Here is a 19,532-nt window from a genome sequence, read left to right on the forward strand (position 1 = left end):
GCCAATCAGGAAAATGGTCAGGGCCCGGGATGTCGTCTTTTTCTGTTAACGATCGCCCGATTAGGGAAAGCGTCCCCGCGTTGCACATCATTCCACCTGCAACAACAGTTGGCACCGGCAGCTTCTCATTCACACCCCATTCACGCTCCGGTTTGGCCCCCTCGGCCGGACCAGCTGCCGCAGCACAACCATGAGCCAAACCAGAAATGTGGGAATCGAGTCTGGCAGTAATGCGCCTTTTGTCGCATGGGAGGTGGGTATACCCATAGGAATTTGCGGGACATTGGAGGCTGTCCGGACTGTATCCTAGCGAGATGAACAAGTTGGGCGAAGGGTGAATGGTTTTGTTTGGGAAGGCAGAGTGCCAACCTTCAAACACACAACCACATTTTATCCCATGGTGCAATGGTCGGAACCAGATCTGTATCGCCTGGATTCGCTAGGTTTGGGGTAGGTAGTCAGGCATCCATATCGACTTTCGTGAAGCTTGCGCGGATGGGTGGTTGGGCTGAAGGCGAGGCGCCAGGCTGGCCCATGAGCAGTGTGAGGAACCAATCCAAAACGACAACAACAAACCAGCTCATCTAGCCTGCAAGCGAAGAAGCGATGGTTTTGTAGTCAAAATGAGGAAGCACGGGCCGCATTATATCTGTTGCAGGTGTCGGAGCCTAGCTCCAAAATTTCGGTCCAGAAAGTGTGTGGTGTCTGGAGCCCCCGGGTCTTGGGAGGCGCAATCAGCGCAATCACCCGCGTGTGAGTGAGCCCCCCCGCTTTCCATATAAACACCAGGGCACGCCCCCGAGCGCGACTGCCCACCCACACCCTCTTGTCCCCAGTTTCTCTCCATTCCAATTATAACCAACGCAACATTTCTATCCATTCAACAGTCAATCTCAAAACCCATTTCAGGTTTTATTCATCTCAATCGCGCGTTTTCAACGACTCATCTCAATCCAAACAACATTTGCAATGGCTCCTAAGAAGACTGAGACCAAGGCCGAGGGTGCCGCTGCTCCCAAGCCCAAGTCCTCCGGCTCGCAGCACACTTACCAGGTACGCCTCTATTGTTACAATCTTGGATGTGTTCCGTTTCTAACATGATATTAGGACATGATCACTGATGCCATCATTTCGGTATTGCACCCCCGTCTTCCTCTATGTTGGGTTAGGGTGATTGGCGTTGCTGTTGGGTCGTCGCGCACTGCTTGCCGGCTGTCGCACGCACCATTCGACTACGCCACCCCTGGTGCCTTTTTGTGATGAGCTTAGTTTACTGACGTGGTTTCTCAACTGCAGCTGAAGGACCGTAACGGCTCTAGGTAAGCATCATTTCTGAACTCATTTTCATTTCGCGCATTGCTGGCGGAGTACCTCCTGGATCCCACACTCACTTGATTACATGATCTCTTGTCGTGTCATGATGCTAACTTGAGCAACAGCCGCCAGTCCCTCAAGAAGTATGTGCGCGCCAACAACACTATCAACGTCACCGAGAAGATGTTCGACTCCTTGTTCAACAAGGCCCTGAAGAACGGTGTCGACAAGGGTGTCTTTGAGCAGCCCAAGGGTACGTCATCTTGATCGAAAGTGTCCCATGGTCATATTGCTCACACACACCAGGCCCCTCTGGCGGTACCAAGCTGGCCAAGAAGGCCGCCAAGCCCGCTGCGCCTAAGAAGGCTGCCCCTAAGAAGGACGCTGCCAAGAAGGATACCAAGGAGAAGAAGCCTGCTGTCAAGAAGGCCGCTACCAAGAAGGATGCTGCCGCCAAGAAGGAGCCCAAGGAGAAGAAGGTTGCCACCAAGAAGGCTGCCCCGAAGAAGGCTGCGCCGGCGAAGAAGGTAAGGCGTTGCCTGTCCCATTCGCACGACAACGACGTGACTAATATTTCCGCAGGCCGCTGCTGCTCCTGCTGTCGTTGACAAGCCGACCGTTCTTACTAAGACTAAGTCTGGTCGTGTCGCGAAGACGGCCGCTAAGCCCGCTGCGACAAAGAAGGCTGCACCCAAGAAGGCCGCTGCGCCGAAGAAGGAGAAGACGCCAAAGAAGGCAGAAGCTGCGGCGTAAAGTCGTATCGTTTTCTTGTCATGACGTGGTTTCTTCTCTTGTGATATGAGGCTCTGCTTTTTGTCTAGTTTGGCGTTCTGGCGGGACTTTGGACTTTGGGAGGGTCATTTTTTCGGTGGGGAATAGCAGCATCAGGCGCTGCCACGGGAACTGGCCGTCTTGCACATTGGATTGACGCGCACTATCTCCTGGGTACGGGGTTGGCTGAGTCTTGCAACAAACACGTGTACATGCTTGTATTTTCTACTTCCATCACATTTATAAAGGGGGCCAGTGTGTCCGTTTACAGCGGTTCAGCGCTTTCTTTGTAGACTTGGGATTGGGCGGGCGTTGGGACCTCTCACACGGGCGGCAGATTTCAAAATGGGCCCTGGACTTTGGGGTATGCCCAGAGGCTTATCCGTATCATGGAGTATTCGGTCAACCGGCTATTGATCTAGCTTATACTACCTTCCAAACTCTTTCCGCCCACGCCTGTAGTTTCTGAACACTCAGGACAAAGTCCCCCTCTCCAGGGCCCGGCTCACGCAGGAACAGGAGCCTAAACCCTAATACCAACGCACCGCTAGTGACGGGGTATGAAATTGGGTCGGTAGTGAGATCCTGTGTGATCGTGATTGCTTGACGGCGGACAGGCTCAACGGCCGTCAGGTATCGTGTTGTTGCAGCTCCAGGACGAGTGCCCCTTGCCTCCTCCTCCCACTTCTCTAAGATGATAGTGTCGCGAGCATGGTCAAACTTGGCGAGAAGAACAATCTTAACGTCGTGGTCTGAGGCTGCAAACCACCACCGCATATCGTTATGCAACTGGTTTAGTGATTCTGAAACACCTGCCTCAACGACAAGTGTTGGCCAGGCACCTTTAGCACCACGTTCTGGCATTGGGCCGCCAGTGGAATCACCCTCGCCACCATCTCCTCCAGGGTGATTATGTTTTGCTCGATACGTGACAGAGGCGACTGTATCCCAGCTCGACTCGGTACCACTTCTGACAAGTTGGTCACGATACCCTTCGTAAATCCCGGTATGGAGTTTTTCATGTGCTTGTGTGGGTATTGTGATAAAGAGGGTGTTGGAGTCGCTGTTATAACGGCGCAAACGGAATTTACGGCGGCGCCTATCTCGCTCACGTTCGATGTCGGTAAAGTGGCCAGGAGAAACATCTTAATAATTAGTATACTACTTATCTAGAAGTAAGAGGGCAATAACATACGTGTAATAGCAAGGAAATCCTCGGTAGTGTGGTCGATGGTACGGAAAAGATCGTGTACGTTTGTGAAACGTATCGTTTGGAAATCCTCAGGTTGTTGTTTCGAATCCACCGAGGTTGGTTTGGTAGACGTTGATGGGGAGGATGAAAATAACGGAGGCTCCGCTGACCTCGATGTGTTTGACGTCATCGTGAACCCTGAGGTGTCTGAGGGCGAACTTAGCAGAACAGCTGCTGTTAGAGGAGTCCCGGTCGATAGAGGCACTCCCCGTTCCATGTATTGGGCGTATTTGGGTGGTCCGGAAATTACAAACTGGTCGTGGCTTTGCCTCAGCGTAATGACAACGCGTTCCAAGATTTATGGTTACAGGCGGGTTTTGGTGCCGAGAGTCGCGGGCTAGCCTGAATCAAGGCATCGAGGCGAGAAATCGGGCGTGCATTCGCGTGGCTCGCACCGGAATGGAGGAAGGAAGCTTGCGGCAGCGGGGCATTTCTGCCAAGCCCCACCGCTTGGGTCAACGACATCCCTTGGGTCTGGCCTGGACTTGTCGAGTCGGACCTGCCTGGATGAACTAACCGACTGGTGCAACCCGCCCCGAAAAATTCGCTGTAGGCAGCCACGATTCGGGCATTGAGAAGAGCGAAAAAAACCGGGGATATAGGGCGCACGGGCGCTTTGAATATCCGTCGAAACGCTGGGAATTTGCTGCGACTACGTTGGGTCAGGTCGATCGAATCATCAGCGCAGTGCCCCTGACGCGAATCCACCACATCCCGCCGCGCGGCCGAGTCGGATGCAAAGCCGGCCAACAACAACGGCCTTGACAGCAATGGGTTCTTGAACACACGGGGCTCTGGCGAACACCCAACGCGCGCATCTTGCCAATCCCGTCCGTTTTGTTTGCATTCCGTTTGGTTGAGTCGAGTTGGTCCGTTCTCTGGTTGGTCACTCCCAAGGAATCCGACCGCTCGCAGTCATGGAGCAACAGGAGCAACAACACCCCTCCCTCGGCACCAATAATCCATTTCGCCGCAAAGCACCGGCATCGGCATCGACACCGGCACCTCCCCCCTCGACACCCTCTCCCGCCGTCCCACACCTCCCTAGGCCCGACGACGAGACCCCAAGTTCGATTCCCGGCGAATCCGCCCTGCCCCGCGTAGATCAGTTCCGGCACCAGCTTGAGCCCTTCTCTAGCCCAGCACAGCCACCCCCCGCCACAAGCTTCCAGAAACCAAAGGTTGTGAAGAAGGTCCGCGTCCAATCGCCTCCGTCGTCTCCCGAGTCATCCGAGGCGACTGAGCGATTTCCGGCCCTCCGCTCATACGGAGAGGATAGTGATGGTGATGAAGATAGTAGCAGCGACAGCGACGAGAAGGATACCCGGAACGATCCGTTTCAGTATCCGTCATCAACGGGGTCCGCGGATGTATCTGGCAGAGGAAACGAGCCACGCTCCGTATTAGGGCCACGGAGCCCGCCACCGAATCCCTTTCAAACGACTTTACAAGATCTAGAACATGGGGTAACTGGGCCGGAACAAGGTGCCGTTACGGCGCCGGGCGCACGAGGAGGGCTGGATGTTGGTGCTTTTGGGCGATTGCTCCTGACAGGTCAAGCTGGGCCTGCGGTGTCCTCGAAGGAAACCTCTGCGCCCGGTCAGCTTGCCGGGCATCCACCAATACCAAGTGAAGGGGGAGTGAATGGATCTTCTCTCTCGCGTCTGTCCATATCGGAAACGTTACAGGCGGCCCAAGGACTCCCAGTGGTGTCCCAAGGGGCACCAGAGCAAGAAGTGACTCAACCAGCCCTACAACCCGCCGCGACTGTGACGAGGAAAAAGCCACCGCCGCCTAGTTCGCGACATGGGAAGCGAATCGGGGCTGGGGTAACCGGGACTCCCGGCGTGACGAAAGGGACGGCGAACGAGGTTCAGCCCTCATTGATCAGCCCAAGCCGGAGACCGGCAGCTCCACCCCCTGTGTCCCCATCACGACCACGACCATCTACGCCTTCCGATGTCAACAAACCTCTTCCACTAGCCCCAAAGCGGTCACCAGAGGAGGAGGCCACGGAAAGCGTGTTTGAACGGGAAGCCGCTGGCAAGGCGCCTGAGCCAGATGTCCATTTCGAGCCCAAGATTACTAGCCCACCACGGCCGCCTACTCCGCCGAATGTGTCGCATGCTAGCTCAGGTGTTTCCGCGCAGCACGCAAAGAAGCCAGTGCCGCCACCAAGACGACAGCCACATGGGCGTTCCGATAGCAAGGCTACCCCTAGCGCAATGACACCAGCGGCCCCTCAAGATGAGACCGACTCCTCGCTACGTCGATCTTCTCTTGACTCAACGCGCTCGCGCTCTTCCAGCTTCCGTGTTAACGTCCACGCCCCAGCACCACCCCCACCACGACGTCCGAGCCACCAGTCACGCGCCTCCAGCTCTCATGTATCAACGCTCTCCAATGCAACCGATATCCTGCCCGCAACGGTGTCCGCCGAGCCCCGCACTTTCGTCGCGTCCCCTCCCCCATTAGGTGATACTTCCAGCAACAGCAACAGCAATAGTGCTAGTGCTACCCCAGGGACAGGCACCCCAACCTCAGTTCTGACCTCAGGCCCAACACCAATCCCAGCCGCTGTAGCGAAACTCGTCCCACCCCCACCACCACCAGCACGGAATACTTCCGTTCGCGGGAAGAAACCTCCGGCAAACCGGGCGCTAGCCACCCCAGGGTCTTCGTCGTTGTCATCCTCATCCGATGCGGCGGGGTTGGGGCGGAAGGTGAGTGGGAGCGGCAACGGGAACAGCAAGGGCAAGGAACCACCGCCTCCACCGAGACACCGGGATCGGGGAAACAGCCGGGCTAGTGCGGACGATGGTCGAAGCAACGCAGCAACAGGCGCAGAGCTGCAGCCTGTGGGACTCGGGTTAAACCTCGGGGAGGCCACGGTCGAGCAGGAATCGCATGCGGGGGATATCTTGGCTGACTTGGATGCCTTGCAGAGAGAGGTGGATGCGTTGAGGGGACAGGTTGGGAAGGAATAAGTTGGGTCGGTTAGGAGAAGAAAAGAGACCCCCGGTTCCACGGGGGCGTGTCGAGGTGGCTTTTTCTAGGCTGTGTTATATATACATGCTCTTGTGGCCACGTGCGAAAACAAGTGGTGTTCATAACGGCGAAGTCTGTTATGATGGACGGTGGGTGGTTAGCGATTGAATTCGAGGACTAGGTTGGATCTTGATGTTACAATGGGGGTTGCTTGTTGGAAAATGACGGCGTTGTTCGTGTTTTAGGGGTTTCAATGGATAGATCTGGCTGGGTACTCAAGTCTGGACTAAATGAATTTTCCTCTCACCGAGATTGACTTTGTTGTGTTTGGCGTCGCTCCGTGATTGATACTTGTTATGTGGACGGCTTGTTTACCTTTGGGTTTGGTGTATGGTGTCCACGGGCGTTTCATAACCGAGATTCTTTCCTTGAGCACAGCATATCCGTACTTCAGCCAACCGTAACACTTCAAAAAGGGGACGGAATGGGGATAAAATTCCCGTATTATTGCGATATTCTTGACAAATCCTAAACGCCATCGCTATGCCCTGCCATCCGTTGTGTACTACTATTCATAGTAGCAACACCTCATTAATATCACAACCCTCCTGAGGTCGTTGCCCCCGACGCCAACTTCCCTCCTTTCCATTCCAGCATTTTCCTCTACTTATTCACCGCCTCGCACCACCCCCCACAGCCGCAGGAATCGGCCCCCGATGCCGCCCCGTCACAATCTGCCTCATCTGCGCAACAGCCCTCGCATTCTTGGACCGCCGACCCTCGCCCGTCGCAACATACTCCTGAAACCACCTCTCCTCAGCAGCCGTCAGCGGTAAACTAACCAGTTCCTTGCCCCGCGTGCCGGCTGCGTCTGGATGCTCGAGCACGGCGGCTACGAGGCGCTCGAAGAGCTGGCGGTGTGCGGCGGGGGATGGGTAGCCGCGGGCGAAGTAGAGCGCCTCGGCTACGCTGGTGCGGGCGAGGGCGCCGAAGAGGAGTTCGAGGGCTTCGGCTGTTTGGAGGATGGGTTGGGCGGTGTGGTAGTAGGCGAGGGGGAGGCTGTAGTCGGGTTCGTCGGAGACGGAGGAGGTGGTGGGAGCTGCGGTGGCGGTTTTGGCGTGCCGGACGAGGACGGTGATGATATCGTCGGCGAATTCGGGGGGCAGGGCCGGGTGTGCGAGGTGCTCGAGGGCGAACTTGAATTCTTTGCGGTCCATGTGCCAGAGGCCGCGCATCAGGAGCTGGTAATTGGGTGTGAGGCCGGATTCTTCGGCGAGGGATTGGGCGAGGTTGGAGCGGGCGCCGCGCACTTCGTCGTAGTCGAGGAGGAGGTAGTAGAAGACGGAGAGCTTGGCGTGGGCGGAGACTTTGGTGTCGCAGATTTGTTGGTGGAGAGCGCGTAGGCCGGCGTCGCCGCGTGGAGGGTATGCCTTGCCTGGTTGTGAGAATGTGGTTAGCCCTCGAAGGTGTAGAGGTAGGGAGAGGGAAGACGGGAAGCGGAATGGGTAGAAGATAAAAAAGAAAAAGAAACTAAATAGAGAGACGGGTAGAGATATGATGCGTATACGACCGGGGGAATCATACCTTCACTCACTCCGAGCGCCTTCAGCACGCGATCAATGAACAAAACGCCATCAAAAGACTTGCGAAAGGTCTCGATTTCGCGGACGCCATTCTGGTCGTAGGGCTTGGGCCCGTCGGTTGGGAACGCGGCGGCGAATTGCGAAAAATCGAGCATCGTTTCTTATCGGTAATACTTAGGCCTAATCCTCCCTTCGGTCCCTTGGTTGGCCTACTGTGCGTTGGGAAGATGTCCCAAGTCTGCTCGCGTTCACAGCTGGATTTTCTGTTGCTGGGTTCACCCGATTGATGCAACCTCCGAGAAAGTCAACAAACTGGGATTCTTTTAACGGGGCTGGCGAGCTGGAGCTTGGGCCAGATTGCACTTATTGAAATAAAGTCACGTGTTGATGCTTGGCAAAGGAGGGGTGCGATGCCCAAGTGGCTCGAGCGGGCTATGGCTGATTGTTTACAATCAATCAAATGTCAACACAGCAGCGGGGCTCCTCGCAACGACTGGCATCGTTTTCGCGACTTGCCATTTGGGGGGCATTTGGACACCGCGCCATTCACGACACATCGCCCGGGCGCGACTTGCAGGCCTGATTTTCTTCTCCTGCAACGAGTCCCCTTTTGCACAGTTCTTCTAGGCTCCTTTTTTCCCCGTCCTTTTTTTTCCTTTTTTCCTCCCAACTCCGCACCGCGATACCCCTACAAATCAGTCCCCCATCATGTCGACACGCCCCACACGACGGGCGACCCGGCGCACCGCCATTGTCGAGTCGTCCGACGAGGACATGCCCGACGCGCCCCAGGAGACCGAGGACAGTGCCGATGACTTCACGCCGGCCCCAGCCGCCACGCCTAGGCGCACACGGAAAAGAACCGCCGCAGAGACACCCACCCCCGCACCCCCAGCAGTGCCCGCTCCGGCACCCAAACGCCGTGGTCGTCCTCCTAAGAAGAGCGCGACCCCGGCCCCCGCACCGACCCCCTCTGTCGCCGAGGAGGCGAACGAGGACTTCGACCCGGACCAGACCGCTGCGACGACAGCCACGACGACAACTACGGCTTCGGCTGCGACGGGCACAAGCGGCGAGGGGCCAGACGACGGGGAGGGCGATGTCCCGGTGAAGAGGTCGACGCAGGGAAAGCGGAAGAGTGTGGCACCCCGCGGTGCTAAGTCGACCACGCCCGAGCTGCAGCCACCCGAGGGCCCGTCTAAGCTCTCTGTCTCGCCGGCGAACCTGCACAATGTCCCGCTCGCCGACATCACGAGCAGCGCCGCTAACCAGCAGCGGCACCAGGACGATGACACCGTGGTAGCCGCGGCCAAGCCGATCAAGGCAATGGACACCGTTCTGGAGAAGCCGATGGACATTATCCTCAAGTCACGCAGCATGGCCATCCCGACCGTGGTGGAAGAGACCGGGCCCAAGCCCCGCATCGTCATCACATACCTGATTCTCAACAACTTCAAGAGTTATGCGGGGAGGCAAGAAGTCGGGCCATTCCACGGCTCGTTCTCTTCCGTGGTCGGGCCCAACGGGTCTGGAAAGTCCAACGTCATCGACTCGCTGCTCTTTGTGTTCGGCTTCCGAGCCAGCAAAATGAGACAGGGCAAGATTTCGGCGTTGATCCACAACTCGGCCCAGTACCCCAACCTGGACCACTGCGAGGTAGCTGTGCACTTCCGCGAAGTGCTGGACCAACCAGGAGGTGGCCATGAGGTCATCCCGGACTCGGACCTGGTCATCTCTCGCAAGGCGTTCAAGAACAACTCCAGCCAATACTACATCAACGGGAAATCGTCCAATTTCACGACCGTCACGACGCTGCTTCGTGACCGCGGCGTCGATCTTGATCACAAGCGGTTCCTGATTCTCCAAGGTGAAGTCGAGTCCATTGCGCAGATGAAGTCCAAGGCCGCCAACGAGCACGAGGACGGGTTGCTCGAGTATCTCGAGGACATCATCGGCACATCCAAGTACAAGACACCCATCGAAGAGGCTGCGACGGAGGTTGAGACGCTCAACGAGATCTGTCTCGAAAAGAGCGGCCGCGTGCAGCACGTGGAGAAGGAGAAGAACGGCCTGGAGGACAAGAAGGAGAAGGCGCTGTCGTACATCCGGGATGAGAATGAGCTTGTCATGAAGCAGTCTGCCCTGTACCAGCTCTACGTCGCGGAGTGTGATGACAACATTGCCGTCACGGAGGAGTCGATCGGCCAGATGCAGGCCGAGCTTGATGCTGAGCTTGAAAAGCACCACGGCAGCGAGCAAATCATCAAGCAGCTGGAGAAGACATTCTCGAAGGGCAGCAAGGAGTACGATGCGTATGAAAAGGAGACACAAGCGTTGGTTAAGGAGATGACCAAGTTTGACCAAGAACGCGTCAAGTTTGACGAGAAGCGCAAGTTTCTTACCGACAAGCGCAAGAAGCTGGAGAAGACCATCGCCAACGCCGAGGGCACGACCTTCGAGGCCGAGCAGACCGTCGAGCAGTGCGCGAACGACCTCGAGACCGGCGCGGAGGAGATTGCCTCACTTGAGAAGCAGGTCAAGGAAGAGGAGGCCCAGCTGGCCGTCATCCGCGAGAGCCTCAAGGGCAAGACGCAGCATCTCTCGGACCAGATTGCCGCCAAACAAAAGTCGCTCGAGCCGTGGAAGGACAAGATCAACCAGAAGCAGTCGGCCATTGCAGTGGCCGAAAGCGAGATGGCGATTCTTCGGGAGAAGGCCAACGCTGGTGCGGTCGCCCTCGAAGAACTGCAGGGCAAGATTGCGACCATCGAGGAAAGCCAGGCGGCTAAGGCAGAGGAGCTCAAGCAGTGCCAGGTCGACAAGGCGGCGCTGCAGAAGGAGGGCCGCCGAGCGGTGAACGAGCTCGAGAAGCTGTCGCAGGAGGAGCCCAAGCTGCGGGCGCAGCTCTCGAACGCGCGGCAAAAGGCCGACGAGGCGCGGTCGAACCTCTCGGCCACGCAGACGCAGGGCAACGTGCTCACGGCGCTCATCCGCATGAAGGAGTCGGGCCGCATCGACGGGTTCCACGGCCGGTTGGGCAACCTGGGCGCCATCGACCAGATGTACGACGTAGCCATCTCGACGGCGTGCGGCGCGCTGGACAACTTTGTCACCGACACCGTCGAGGCCGGCCAGCAGTGCATCGAGTACCTGCGCAAGACGAACCTCGGGCGCGGCAACTTCATCTGTCTCGACAAGCTGCGGAGCCGCGACCTCTCGCCGATCCAGACGCCCGAGAACGCGCCGCGTCTGTTCGATCTCGTCAAGCCCAAGGACGACAAGTTCCTCCCGGCGTTCTACCACGCGCTACAGGACACCCTCGTCGCGACGGACCTGGCCCAGGCCAACCGCATTGCCTACGGCGCCAGGCGATGGCGCGTGGTCACACTGGCCGGCGAGCTGATCGACAAGTCCGGTACCATGTCCGGTGGTGGCACCAGCGTGAAGAAGGGCCTCATGTCATCGAAGCTCGTCTCCGGCATGAGCCGGGAGCAGGTGTCCAAGTACGAGGCGGACCGGGACGAGCTGGAGCAAGGGTTCCAGGAGTTCCAGGAGCGGCAGCGCGAACTCGAGGGGCGGATCCGTTCGCTCAAGGAGCAGATCCCGGAGCTGGACACCAAGATGCAAAAGATCAACCTCGAGGTGGAGAGCTCAACGCGAAAGCTGGCGGACGCGCAGCGCCGGATTAAGGAACTGGCGCGGGAGCACCAGCCATCCAAGACAGACGACAGCCGCCTCGTGGCGCTCGAGAAGGAAGTCGCTAAGCTCAACCGGGACATCGAGAAGCTGCACGGCGAGACGGCCAGCGTGGAGGACGAGATCAAGGCGCTGCAGGACAAGATCATGGAGGTGGGCGGCGAGAAGCTGCGGGCGCAGCGGGCGACGGTGGACGCGCTCAAGGAGGAGATCGCGTCGCGGAACGAGCTGGTGTCGAGCGCCGAGGTGCGCAAGGCCAAGGCGGAGAAGCAGATTGTCAAGCTGCGGAAGGACCACGCCAAGGCGTCTAAGGAGCTTGAGGCTGCCAGCCGAGATGCCGAGCAGCTGGAGGAGGAGATCCGGAACCAGGGCGATAAAGCGGAGGATTTCAAGACACGCGTCGATGAGGCCAAGGAAGCGCTGGCGGCTAAGAAGCAGGAGCTGACTGAGGTGAAAGCCGAGCTGGACGAGAAGACGGCTGAGCTCAATGAGACGCGTGCTGTCGAGATTGAAATGCGCAATAAGCTGGAGGAGAACCAGAAGGTCCTGGCTGATAACCAACGCAAGCGGTACCACTGGGAGGAGAAGCTGGGCAAGCTAGCGCTGCAGAATATTGCCGATCTGGAGTCCTCGGGCAGTAGTGGCAGTGCACAGCCCCCGCGGCCCCAGACCCCTCAGAATGCGGACGAGGATGTCGAGATGGAGGATGCATCGGCACAGTTACAGGCTGAGGCCGAGGGTGAGGAGGAAGAGGAGGAGGATGCGGATGGGGATGAAGACGACGAGGGGGGGCACGATGATACCGTGACGCCAGCAGCCAGTCAAAAACAGTCTCGGCGAAGGTCAGCAGCCCCCACGGAGCTTCCGCGGTACAGCAAAGACGAGCTGGCAGACATGAACAAGAAGACCCTCCTGAGCGAGATCGCGGCGCTCGAGGAGAAGACACAGAACGTCAACGTCGACCTCGGGGTGCTGGCCGAGTACCGCCGGCGTGTAGAAGAGCACGCAGCGCGATCGTCAGACCTCGCTAGCGCTGTCTCGCAACGCGACGCGGCCAAGAAGCGGTGCGACGACCTGCGCCGGCTGCGGCTCGAAGGGTTCATGGAAGGGTTCAGCATCATCTCGCTGCGGCTCAAGGAGATGTACCAGATGATCACGATGGGGGGCAACGCGGAGCTCGAGCTGGTCGACTCGTTGGATCCGTTCAGCGAGGGGATTTTGTTCAGCGTGATGCCGCCGAAGAAGTCGTGGAAGAATATTGGGAACTTGTCTGGTGGCGAGAAGACGCTGAGCTCGTTGGCTCTGGTGTTTGCGCTGCATCATTATAAGCCGACGCCGTTGTATGTCATGGACGAGATTGATGCTGCTCTGGATTTCCGCAACGTAGGTTTTTTCTTACATCCGCTTCTGTTTGCACCTTGCAGTTACTTCCCTTATATCCTTCACTCTGCTAACGTGTTCGATGCCAGGTCTCCATCGTGGCCAACTACATCAAAGAACGCACCAAGAACGCCCAGTTCATCGTCATCTCCCTGCGCAACAACATGTTCGAGCTGGCCGCCCGTCTCGTCGGCGTCTACAAGGTCAACCACATGACCAAGAGTGTAACGATCGAGAACAAGGACTACATTCTTGGGCGGGCCCGGCCCGGGCATGGCCAGCAGCAGCAGCAGCAGCAGCAGCAGGCTGGTGGTCAGCAAGCGGGACGAGGGGGAGCGGTAGGGGGGTCTGGGACGCAGCAATTGCAGCAGCAACAATACACACAATCGCAATCGACCCAACAGTTACAGCCACCACCATCGACACAACCGCAACAGACACAGCAACAGGTTCGTCCTTCTGTTCTTCAACTCCGTCCGCGATGAGTTTAAAAGCCGGCCCCTTTCTTGCAACACCCACACCCACATCCACATCCACACCCCTTGGCTTGGTTCGTCTTGCTTGGCTTGTCCTGCTTGATTTGGCCCGGCTTGGTTCAGCCTAGCCTGGTATAGTTGGACTCAGCGTTGGCTTTGACGTCTGGGTTCCTTGTTTCCGGTGCGATGATTTCTGTTTTGTTTGTTTGTTTGTTTGTACGCACCCCACAGGCACAAGCACATACATGCACAAACCCCCCCATCCCCCCCTCTCTGTTATACAGACATATACATACCCCCCCCCCCTCCCCTTGTATGACACAACAAGTATTAATATTATCCGTCTCGTTTTTGTTTTAGCATCATCCTCTTACTCCTGCGTCGATCCGTCGTCCTGGGTGGTGGTAGGAAAGTGTTGGAGGGAGGAGTTGTTGTGGCTGGGTGTGTTTGTTGTTGTGGTTGTTGTGTGAGTAGGGAGCGGAGAAGATACATCTATACATATGGGAGGGTGATTTGTTTTTGGATGGGTTGTGGTTGGGCTTGGGGTGTATTATGGATGTGATGGGTTGATAGATGGTGGTAGATGGTTTATTGACTGATTGATATGAGGATGAGTGTATGGCTGACTGGTAGGTGGGGTGTTTGTACCCTGGGGTCAGAGGTCAGTGTTTGGGTTTATTTATGCCGTTATGAAAGATTATATTTGATGTTTTCATTGTTGTGTATGATTCAGGTTGAGTTAGGATGGTGAATGTGCTGTTTGTGCTGTATGACTAGTGCTGCTTGCCTCTATCTTTCTTGAGTCTAGTTCCTGGTCCCGAACTGAGATGGGTTGTTAACTCGGCACTCTCCCCTTTGTGCTATAACCTACCTAGCCTGAGGCGATCACGGGTAGTAAGGCCGACATTCAAACACAAGCACCACAGTTTCTGGCTGCTATGTAGGTGTAAGTATGTATAAGGCAAGCACGCGGTCTGCTTTCCAATGTATAATTAAACAAACAAGTCGTTCACTCCCCAGGCAAGATGGAAAGAGGAAGGAAGGTATTCATTCATCCTTCCTCTAGCCCTCATCCATCTACCCACCCTTCTTCCCCTACCTCCATCCCCTCCATCCAATCTTTCCTCTCCCTCTTTTCATCTATCTACTCTGCACATCGTCAATCCCATCGCCGACCCCATCGCCGATCTCACGGGAAAAAACAAAAAGAATAAGCAAACAACCTTTCCATCAGATCACACTCCCGACCACAAAGAATATCAACCGACCACCATGGCTGCTAAGATCCTCAGCACCATCCTCGCTCTCGGCGCTGCCGCCGGCGTTAACGCCCTGGTCCTCGGCGGGGGTAACAACCATGGTAATGATAACATGACGGCTGAGGCTAAGACTGTCTTGGTCGACGGCGGCCCTGGTAGTGATGTGGCTACTCCCGGTGGTGGGGATATAGAGGGGGGGTTTGTTGATCATTGTCGTATGTTTCTTTCGCCTCTTCTCTGTTTAGTTCTGTTTGATTCTCTTTGCTACTTTCTTTCCTCCATGAATGAATCAGTTTAAACACAGCTACAAACCTAACCAACCCAATTACACCCGAGAATAACATATTTAATTCTCATCTGCTAACTTTTGTTCCAGTCCTCTTCCTAATCGGCACCCACGGCGAGATAGCCGGCCGCCTAATCGGCGACTGTGGCGACCACATCGACGAGCAGACGCACAATGTCTGGCTGGGCTTGAACCAGTGCCTGGGCTTGAGCGATGGGGATGCTGTTGTTTGGAGGAAGGAGTACGTTTTCTTTTCCTTTACACTCTTCTCTTTCTTCCTCTTTGGGGGCATTCAGTGACAAAGCTAACTAAACCCGACAGCGGCAACCTCTTCGATTCCTCGTGTACCTGCACAGCCCGCCACTGGAATACACAGGTTATTGAGTGTTCTTGCCCTAATAGAAATGGCATGGGCACTGTTTCGTCGTCTTTGGACTTGAGTACGTTCTTCTTCGCCTGTTTTAACCTTGTTTTCCATTACAACATAGAGTGATGATATTGGGTGTGGCTCACGATGCTAATGATGATGGTAACAGACGAGGGCATCAGCTACAACATGGACTTCCATGCCCTGTCGTGCTTTGGCTATATCGGCTCGATCAGCGAGTGATTGCTTGCGTCAACAAGAACGGGGTTCCTCGAGGTTCGTTTACCGACCACACGGGTACACGGGTACACGGGGGACTGGGGACTGGGGACTGGGGACTGGGGTTTAGGAGTGGTTTAGAGCTTAGATCGGGAGATGGGAAAAGGCGAGATAGAGGATAGAATAAAAGCGTGCCGTGCGGTTGTGGTTAACTGCTCAGCGACAGTCATGAGACCGGATCCAAGTGACCTCGACTGACAGCAAAACCGCCCTGAATTCGTCCATTCTTTGTCATCTACAATCTGCAGAACCAATTCCCCCTCTTTTCTCTGTCCCTCTCTCCATTAAACTATAACCCCCTCCACTTCTCCCTCCACCCCCCCCTCTCCAACAACCACAAAGCCTCGATCGCATAAGCCTTCCCACTCAAATGCCCCACCCCCTCCGGCAACCCGGCCTCCCCCTCCAAACTCTCCACCACCCTCCCCTCCTTAAAACACCTCCACAACCCAAACGCCAAGTCATCCTCCTCCCCTCCCCGTCCCCCAACCCCTTCCCCCCATTCCCCCTTCCCAAGCCGATACAACATCCTCCCCAACGTCTGATACGCAATACACCTCTGCGCGGCCACCGACGACCGCGCTAAGCGAGCCAGCTCGGGGATGGTGTATCCCGCTGCTTCGGGGGCTTCGCCGTGGTGGTGGAGACCTAGCGTGACGGGGAGGTCGCGGGAGATGCGCGGAGGGAGGAGGGCGCCGCGGAAATCGAAGCGGAGGGCGGAGACGGGGAGGGAGGATTGGCCCGGGTAGTAGGGGGATTCGCGGTCGGCGGGGGAGTGTGGGGTCGGGAGGGGCGCCATCCAGGCTAGTTTGGAGGGGTCCGCGGGGAGGGAGGGGAAGTATTTTTGGTGCATTGTTGAGAGGAAGTCGGGGTCGGAGGGGTCGAGGTCGGGGATGGCGGGGGGAGGGGGGAAGTGGGTGTTGTGGGGGATGTCGTTGGCGGTGGCGGATGGGTCGGTGGTTGTTGGTTGCTCGGGAGTGGTGGTTTTTGTGGGTGGTGGTGGTCGGCGGTTGGTGGATGTTATGGGTGTGAGATCGGAGGGTGGGACGGGGGGCGCGGCGTCTTCGTCGAAGGTGACGGTTTTCTTGGGCTTGGGTTTATCGGTGGTATTGGTTTTGATTGCCGTGGGCAACGTCGGTTTTGTAGATTCGGCGGAGTCTTCGGGGTCGTCTTCTACGGTGACCTGTCGATGGTTTTGGTTTTCTCGCTGTGGGAGATTCAGACTCGATGATTCCTCTTCCTCGGAGGGAACTACATCGAACGGCGACGGACCGGTCGGTTCGTCTAGGTTTGCACGTCTGAGGAGCATTTGGATGAACTTGGGATCCATCCCCTCATACAGTTCCTTTTGTGCCTCTGCGATCTCCTCGGGCGACATGGAATCCAGCACTGCCTTGTTCTCCTGGTCGATTCCCCGTCGTTCGTCCACCTTTCCGGGCTTCGCATTCGCATTTTGGGCCTGTGGTCGAGAAGAAGCGGGCGCCTGTGGCCCAGCACCCTGATTCCCCTGCCGCTGCTTCTTGAAGGCCGAGACTCGTTTCTTGTGTGCTGGGAAGCCCGTAGTCGATGGCGCGGCAGCCGTGGGAAAAGTTGGCGGGGTCGCATCGCCGACTTCTCGTTCTTGGACGTCGAGGATTCCGAGTGTGGCGTCCATTTCGCCGGTTCTGGAGGCGTACTTAGTGTGGACGAAGAGAGAAACCCTAGAGATTTAAATTTGCAGTGTATTCGGTCTTCCAGGTTGTTGATTCACCCTCGCCCGGTCTGGTCGTTCATGTTGAACGAAGAAAATCGGCACGCAAGGTTCTGGTTGACAACGGGAAGCTCAGCCTGCTCCCCGCCGAGTGGGGCCGCCTGGGCCAGGAGGTTGCAGATCTCCACGATTCTGCAGCCCCCATGGATGGCCCGTGCACTGTGCATGTTTCTTGGGGTCACACCGAAAAGAAAGGTGTGACGAAACAATGCTGCGGCGTAAAGCCACGCTCGAAAAAAAAGGAAAGAGCGTAAATTTAAAGTAATACGAAGTGAAGCCATCAAAATGGAAACTCGGTGGGTTTTGTTGCAGCCGAGAGTGCCGATCTTAGCGAGACAAAAAACGGAGGACCGACGCGAGACTAGTTCACCGATGCTGGGAAAGCAACATGAGAAATAATGATTGAAAGATCCGAGTATTTTTGTGTGCGCTGTACCTGGCTTAGTGTAGTGCAATCTGTGGCAGTTAACGAGTTGGTCTCCTAATACGATTAGTTCTCCGTTCACCTGCCTTGCCCGATCGAGCCGGCTGCGGTTTTCCGACACACACGCCAGTTAACAATTACAAAGTCGGAGTGACCCCTCCAAAAAACGCCTCCGGCTGCACCTCGCAATCGTATGCACCCAAGCTAATCGCTGGAAGTGTGGCGTGCACCGGGCCGTGGTACCCCTGGAGAATGGCCGCTACGCGTGGGGCAGGCGGCTGCCAAAGAAGATGTCACGCAGCATCCGGCACCCCATTCGAAACGGAGGTGGGGCGGCCAACGGCAGGTACTCGGTACGTACCACTCGGACAGTGTAGGCTTGCAGGGCACGCTTGGAAGTGCGTTGCAGCCTTGCGGCATGGACATCCATGGAGCGCGGCGGCGGGTGCGCGAGCCTCTTTCCGCGCTTCTCGGCTTCGGGAACCTGAGAGGGCCCCACCCACACCCGCACCACGCACCACAGAACGTCGCGGCGCGCCTGTCCTTTGATCGAAAGCCCACGGCCTGCAAACGATGTTCCCAATTCTAGACCCCTGCCGCACCTTAAAAACCCATGCACCCCCCCCATTTTGCATGCTTGTGGCTCCGACAAACCGATCCCTGGGTGGCCCGCGCCAAGAATTGATACCAGCCTTTCGTCCTCCTGTTCGCTTGTTCTCACACAACATGGAAGCTCGCTGACAGCGCCGATGACAAAAGGGAGGACCCATCCACGCGTTGCGTGTGTGCACGGGTTTGACCGAATTGCATTTCCCTTTTGGGCACCCGCCTCTTGTCTCTCTGTCTCATCCATTGCCGCGGCCTGCCGTCGTTGTTGCATAGTTTTGGTTACCGCGTCTTGCGTTTCTGGGTAGGTGCCGCGCAGAAGTATTGTATCCATTACTTCGCAGTTACCGTACCATGGCCCACCGGTGACCTGTTGCCAGCTGGAGGTTTGAAGTTTCTCCTCTCTCTCTCCGGCATCTCTCTCCATTCCCCCTTCTCGGTCATGGCTTGGCCCCATCGGCGACCGCGACCTTTCCTTCTCTCGTCTCTTTGCCCGTCTCTTCCCTGGCGTTTTCTTTGCTCGGCCGGTCAATGCCGCTATCCAGCCATCCAGCCAAGGCCCCAGCGTAGGCCCATGGATGTTTCCCCCAATTCCATCCGGCCGTTCCCTTCAAAGGTCTCCATCCATGTGTGGTCTCATGGCCCTCCGTGCTCATGTCTTGATGTTTCGTTCGTCGTGTTTCCCCATTCGACGGCCCCATCCCCATGATCCATCCATTCATCCATGGTCCCATTCCCCCCTCGGGCATGTTCAAGGTCCTCCACCCTGCAACTCGCCCAACGCAACCAACCCCTTTGGTGTTGCGCCTTTGCCTTTTCCCGCGTGCTCGCTTCTTCGCCCCCCTTCGTCGTGCCCGCTTGCGCATGCCCTGGTGTTTTCATTCGTCTTTTTTCCAGAACAAAATTTCCCTTGCGTCCGTGATGTCCTTCCGACGAGGTCAGAGCCCCGGTTTTCCCTCGCCGGCTGTGAAATAATCTAAAGTTTTCCAAAACCAGAGCCCATCCCCGTTTTCCCATTCTCTCTTTCTCCTCTCTTCGCCTCTTTCACCTTTTGCACGCGCCACCCCCCCCCCAAAATCCCCGTTCCTCACTCTTCTCCCT

The 19,532-nt window shown here is 56.8% G+C and overlaps 7 protein-coding genes across 7 annotated transcripts; 4 read left to right on the plus strand and 3 right to left on the minus strand.

Annotated features, from left to right (window-relative positions):
* Positions 1 to 969: 969 nt before the first annotated feature.
* Positions 970 to 2,067, plus strand: C8A04DRAFT_29287 (linker histone H1 and H5 family-domain-containing protein; the record flags this gene model as incomplete). The annotated part of the gene is made up of 6 exons (XM_062780956.1): positions 970 to 1,053; positions 1,108 to 1,134; positions 1,297 to 1,319; positions 1,440 to 1,567; positions 1,621 to 1,841; positions 1,897 to 2,067. The coding sequence occupies 6 exons, from the start codon at positions 970 to 972 to the stop codon at positions 2,065 to 2,067; spliced, it is 654 nt and encodes a 217-aa protein (XP_062636430.1).
* A 441-nt stretch (positions 2,068 to 2,508) lies between these two features.
* Positions 2,509 to 3,467, minus strand: C8A04DRAFT_12682 (uncharacterized protein; the record flags this gene model as incomplete). The annotated part of the gene is made up of 2 exons (XM_062777419.1): positions 2,509 to 3,230; positions 3,281 to 3,467. The coding sequence occupies 2 exons, from the start codon at positions 3,465 to 3,467 to the stop codon at positions 2,509 to 2,511; spliced, it is 909 nt and encodes a 302-aa protein (XP_062636431.1).
* Positions 3,468 to 4,254: 787 nt separating this feature from the next.
* Positions 4,255 to 6,324, plus strand: C8A04DRAFT_12680 (uncharacterized protein; the record flags this gene model as incomplete). Its single annotated transcript, XM_062777417.1, has 1 exon — positions 4,255 to 6,324. One exon carries the CDS (start codon positions 4,255 to 4,257, stop codon positions 6,322 to 6,324), a length of 2,070 nt encoding a protein of 689 aa, XP_062636432.1.
* A 672-nt stretch (positions 6,325 to 6,996) lies between these two features.
* On the minus strand, positions 6,997 to 8,063 carry C8A04DRAFT_37787 (protein ELYS; the record flags this gene model as incomplete). The annotated part of the gene is made up of 2 exons (XM_062784008.1): positions 6,997 to 7,760; positions 7,910 to 8,063. 2 exons carry the CDS (start codon positions 8,061 to 8,063, stop codon positions 6,997 to 6,999), a joined length of 918 nt encoding a protein of 305 aa, XP_062636433.1.
* A 553-nt stretch (positions 8,064 to 8,616) lies between these two features.
* C8A04DRAFT_12681 (uncharacterized protein) lies at positions 8,617 to 13,469 on the plus strand (the record flags this gene model as incomplete). The annotated part of the gene is made up of 4 exons (XM_062777418.1): positions 8,617 to 8,830; positions 8,939 to 12,297; positions 12,364 to 12,987; positions 13,074 to 13,469. 4 exons carry the CDS (start codon positions 8,617 to 8,619, stop codon positions 13,467 to 13,469), a joined length of 4,593 nt encoding a protein of 1,530 aa, XP_062636434.1.
* A 1,263-nt stretch (positions 13,470 to 14,732) lies between these two features.
* Positions 14,733 to 15,615, plus strand: C8A04DRAFT_29291 (uncharacterized protein; the record flags this gene model as incomplete). Its single annotated transcript, XM_062780957.1, has 4 exons — positions 14,733 to 14,934; positions 15,096 to 15,246; positions 15,327 to 15,445; positions 15,542 to 15,615. The coding sequence occupies 4 exons, from the start codon at positions 14,733 to 14,735 to the stop codon at positions 15,613 to 15,615; spliced, it is 546 nt and encodes a 181-aa protein (XP_062636435.1).
* A 325-nt stretch (positions 15,616 to 15,940) lies between these two features.
* Positions 15,941 to 17,305, minus strand: C8A04DRAFT_37789 (RPAP1-like protein; the record flags this gene model as incomplete). The annotated part of the gene is made up of 1 exon (XM_062784009.1): positions 15,941 to 17,305. One exon carries the CDS (start codon positions 17,303 to 17,305, stop codon positions 15,941 to 15,943), a length of 1,365 nt encoding a protein of 454 aa, XP_062636436.1.
* Positions 17,306 to 19,532: the final 2,227 nt, after the last annotated feature.

The sequence above is a fragment of the Dichotomopilus funicola genome, assembly GCF_033296635.1.
Source record: "Dichotomopilus funicola strain CBS 141.50 unplaced genomic scaffold C8A04scaffold_37, whole genome shotgun sequence".
In the NCBI taxonomy this organism is placed as follows: Eukaryota; Fungi; Ascomycota; class Sordariomycetes; order Sordariales; family Chaetomiaceae; genus Dichotomopilus; species Dichotomopilus funicola.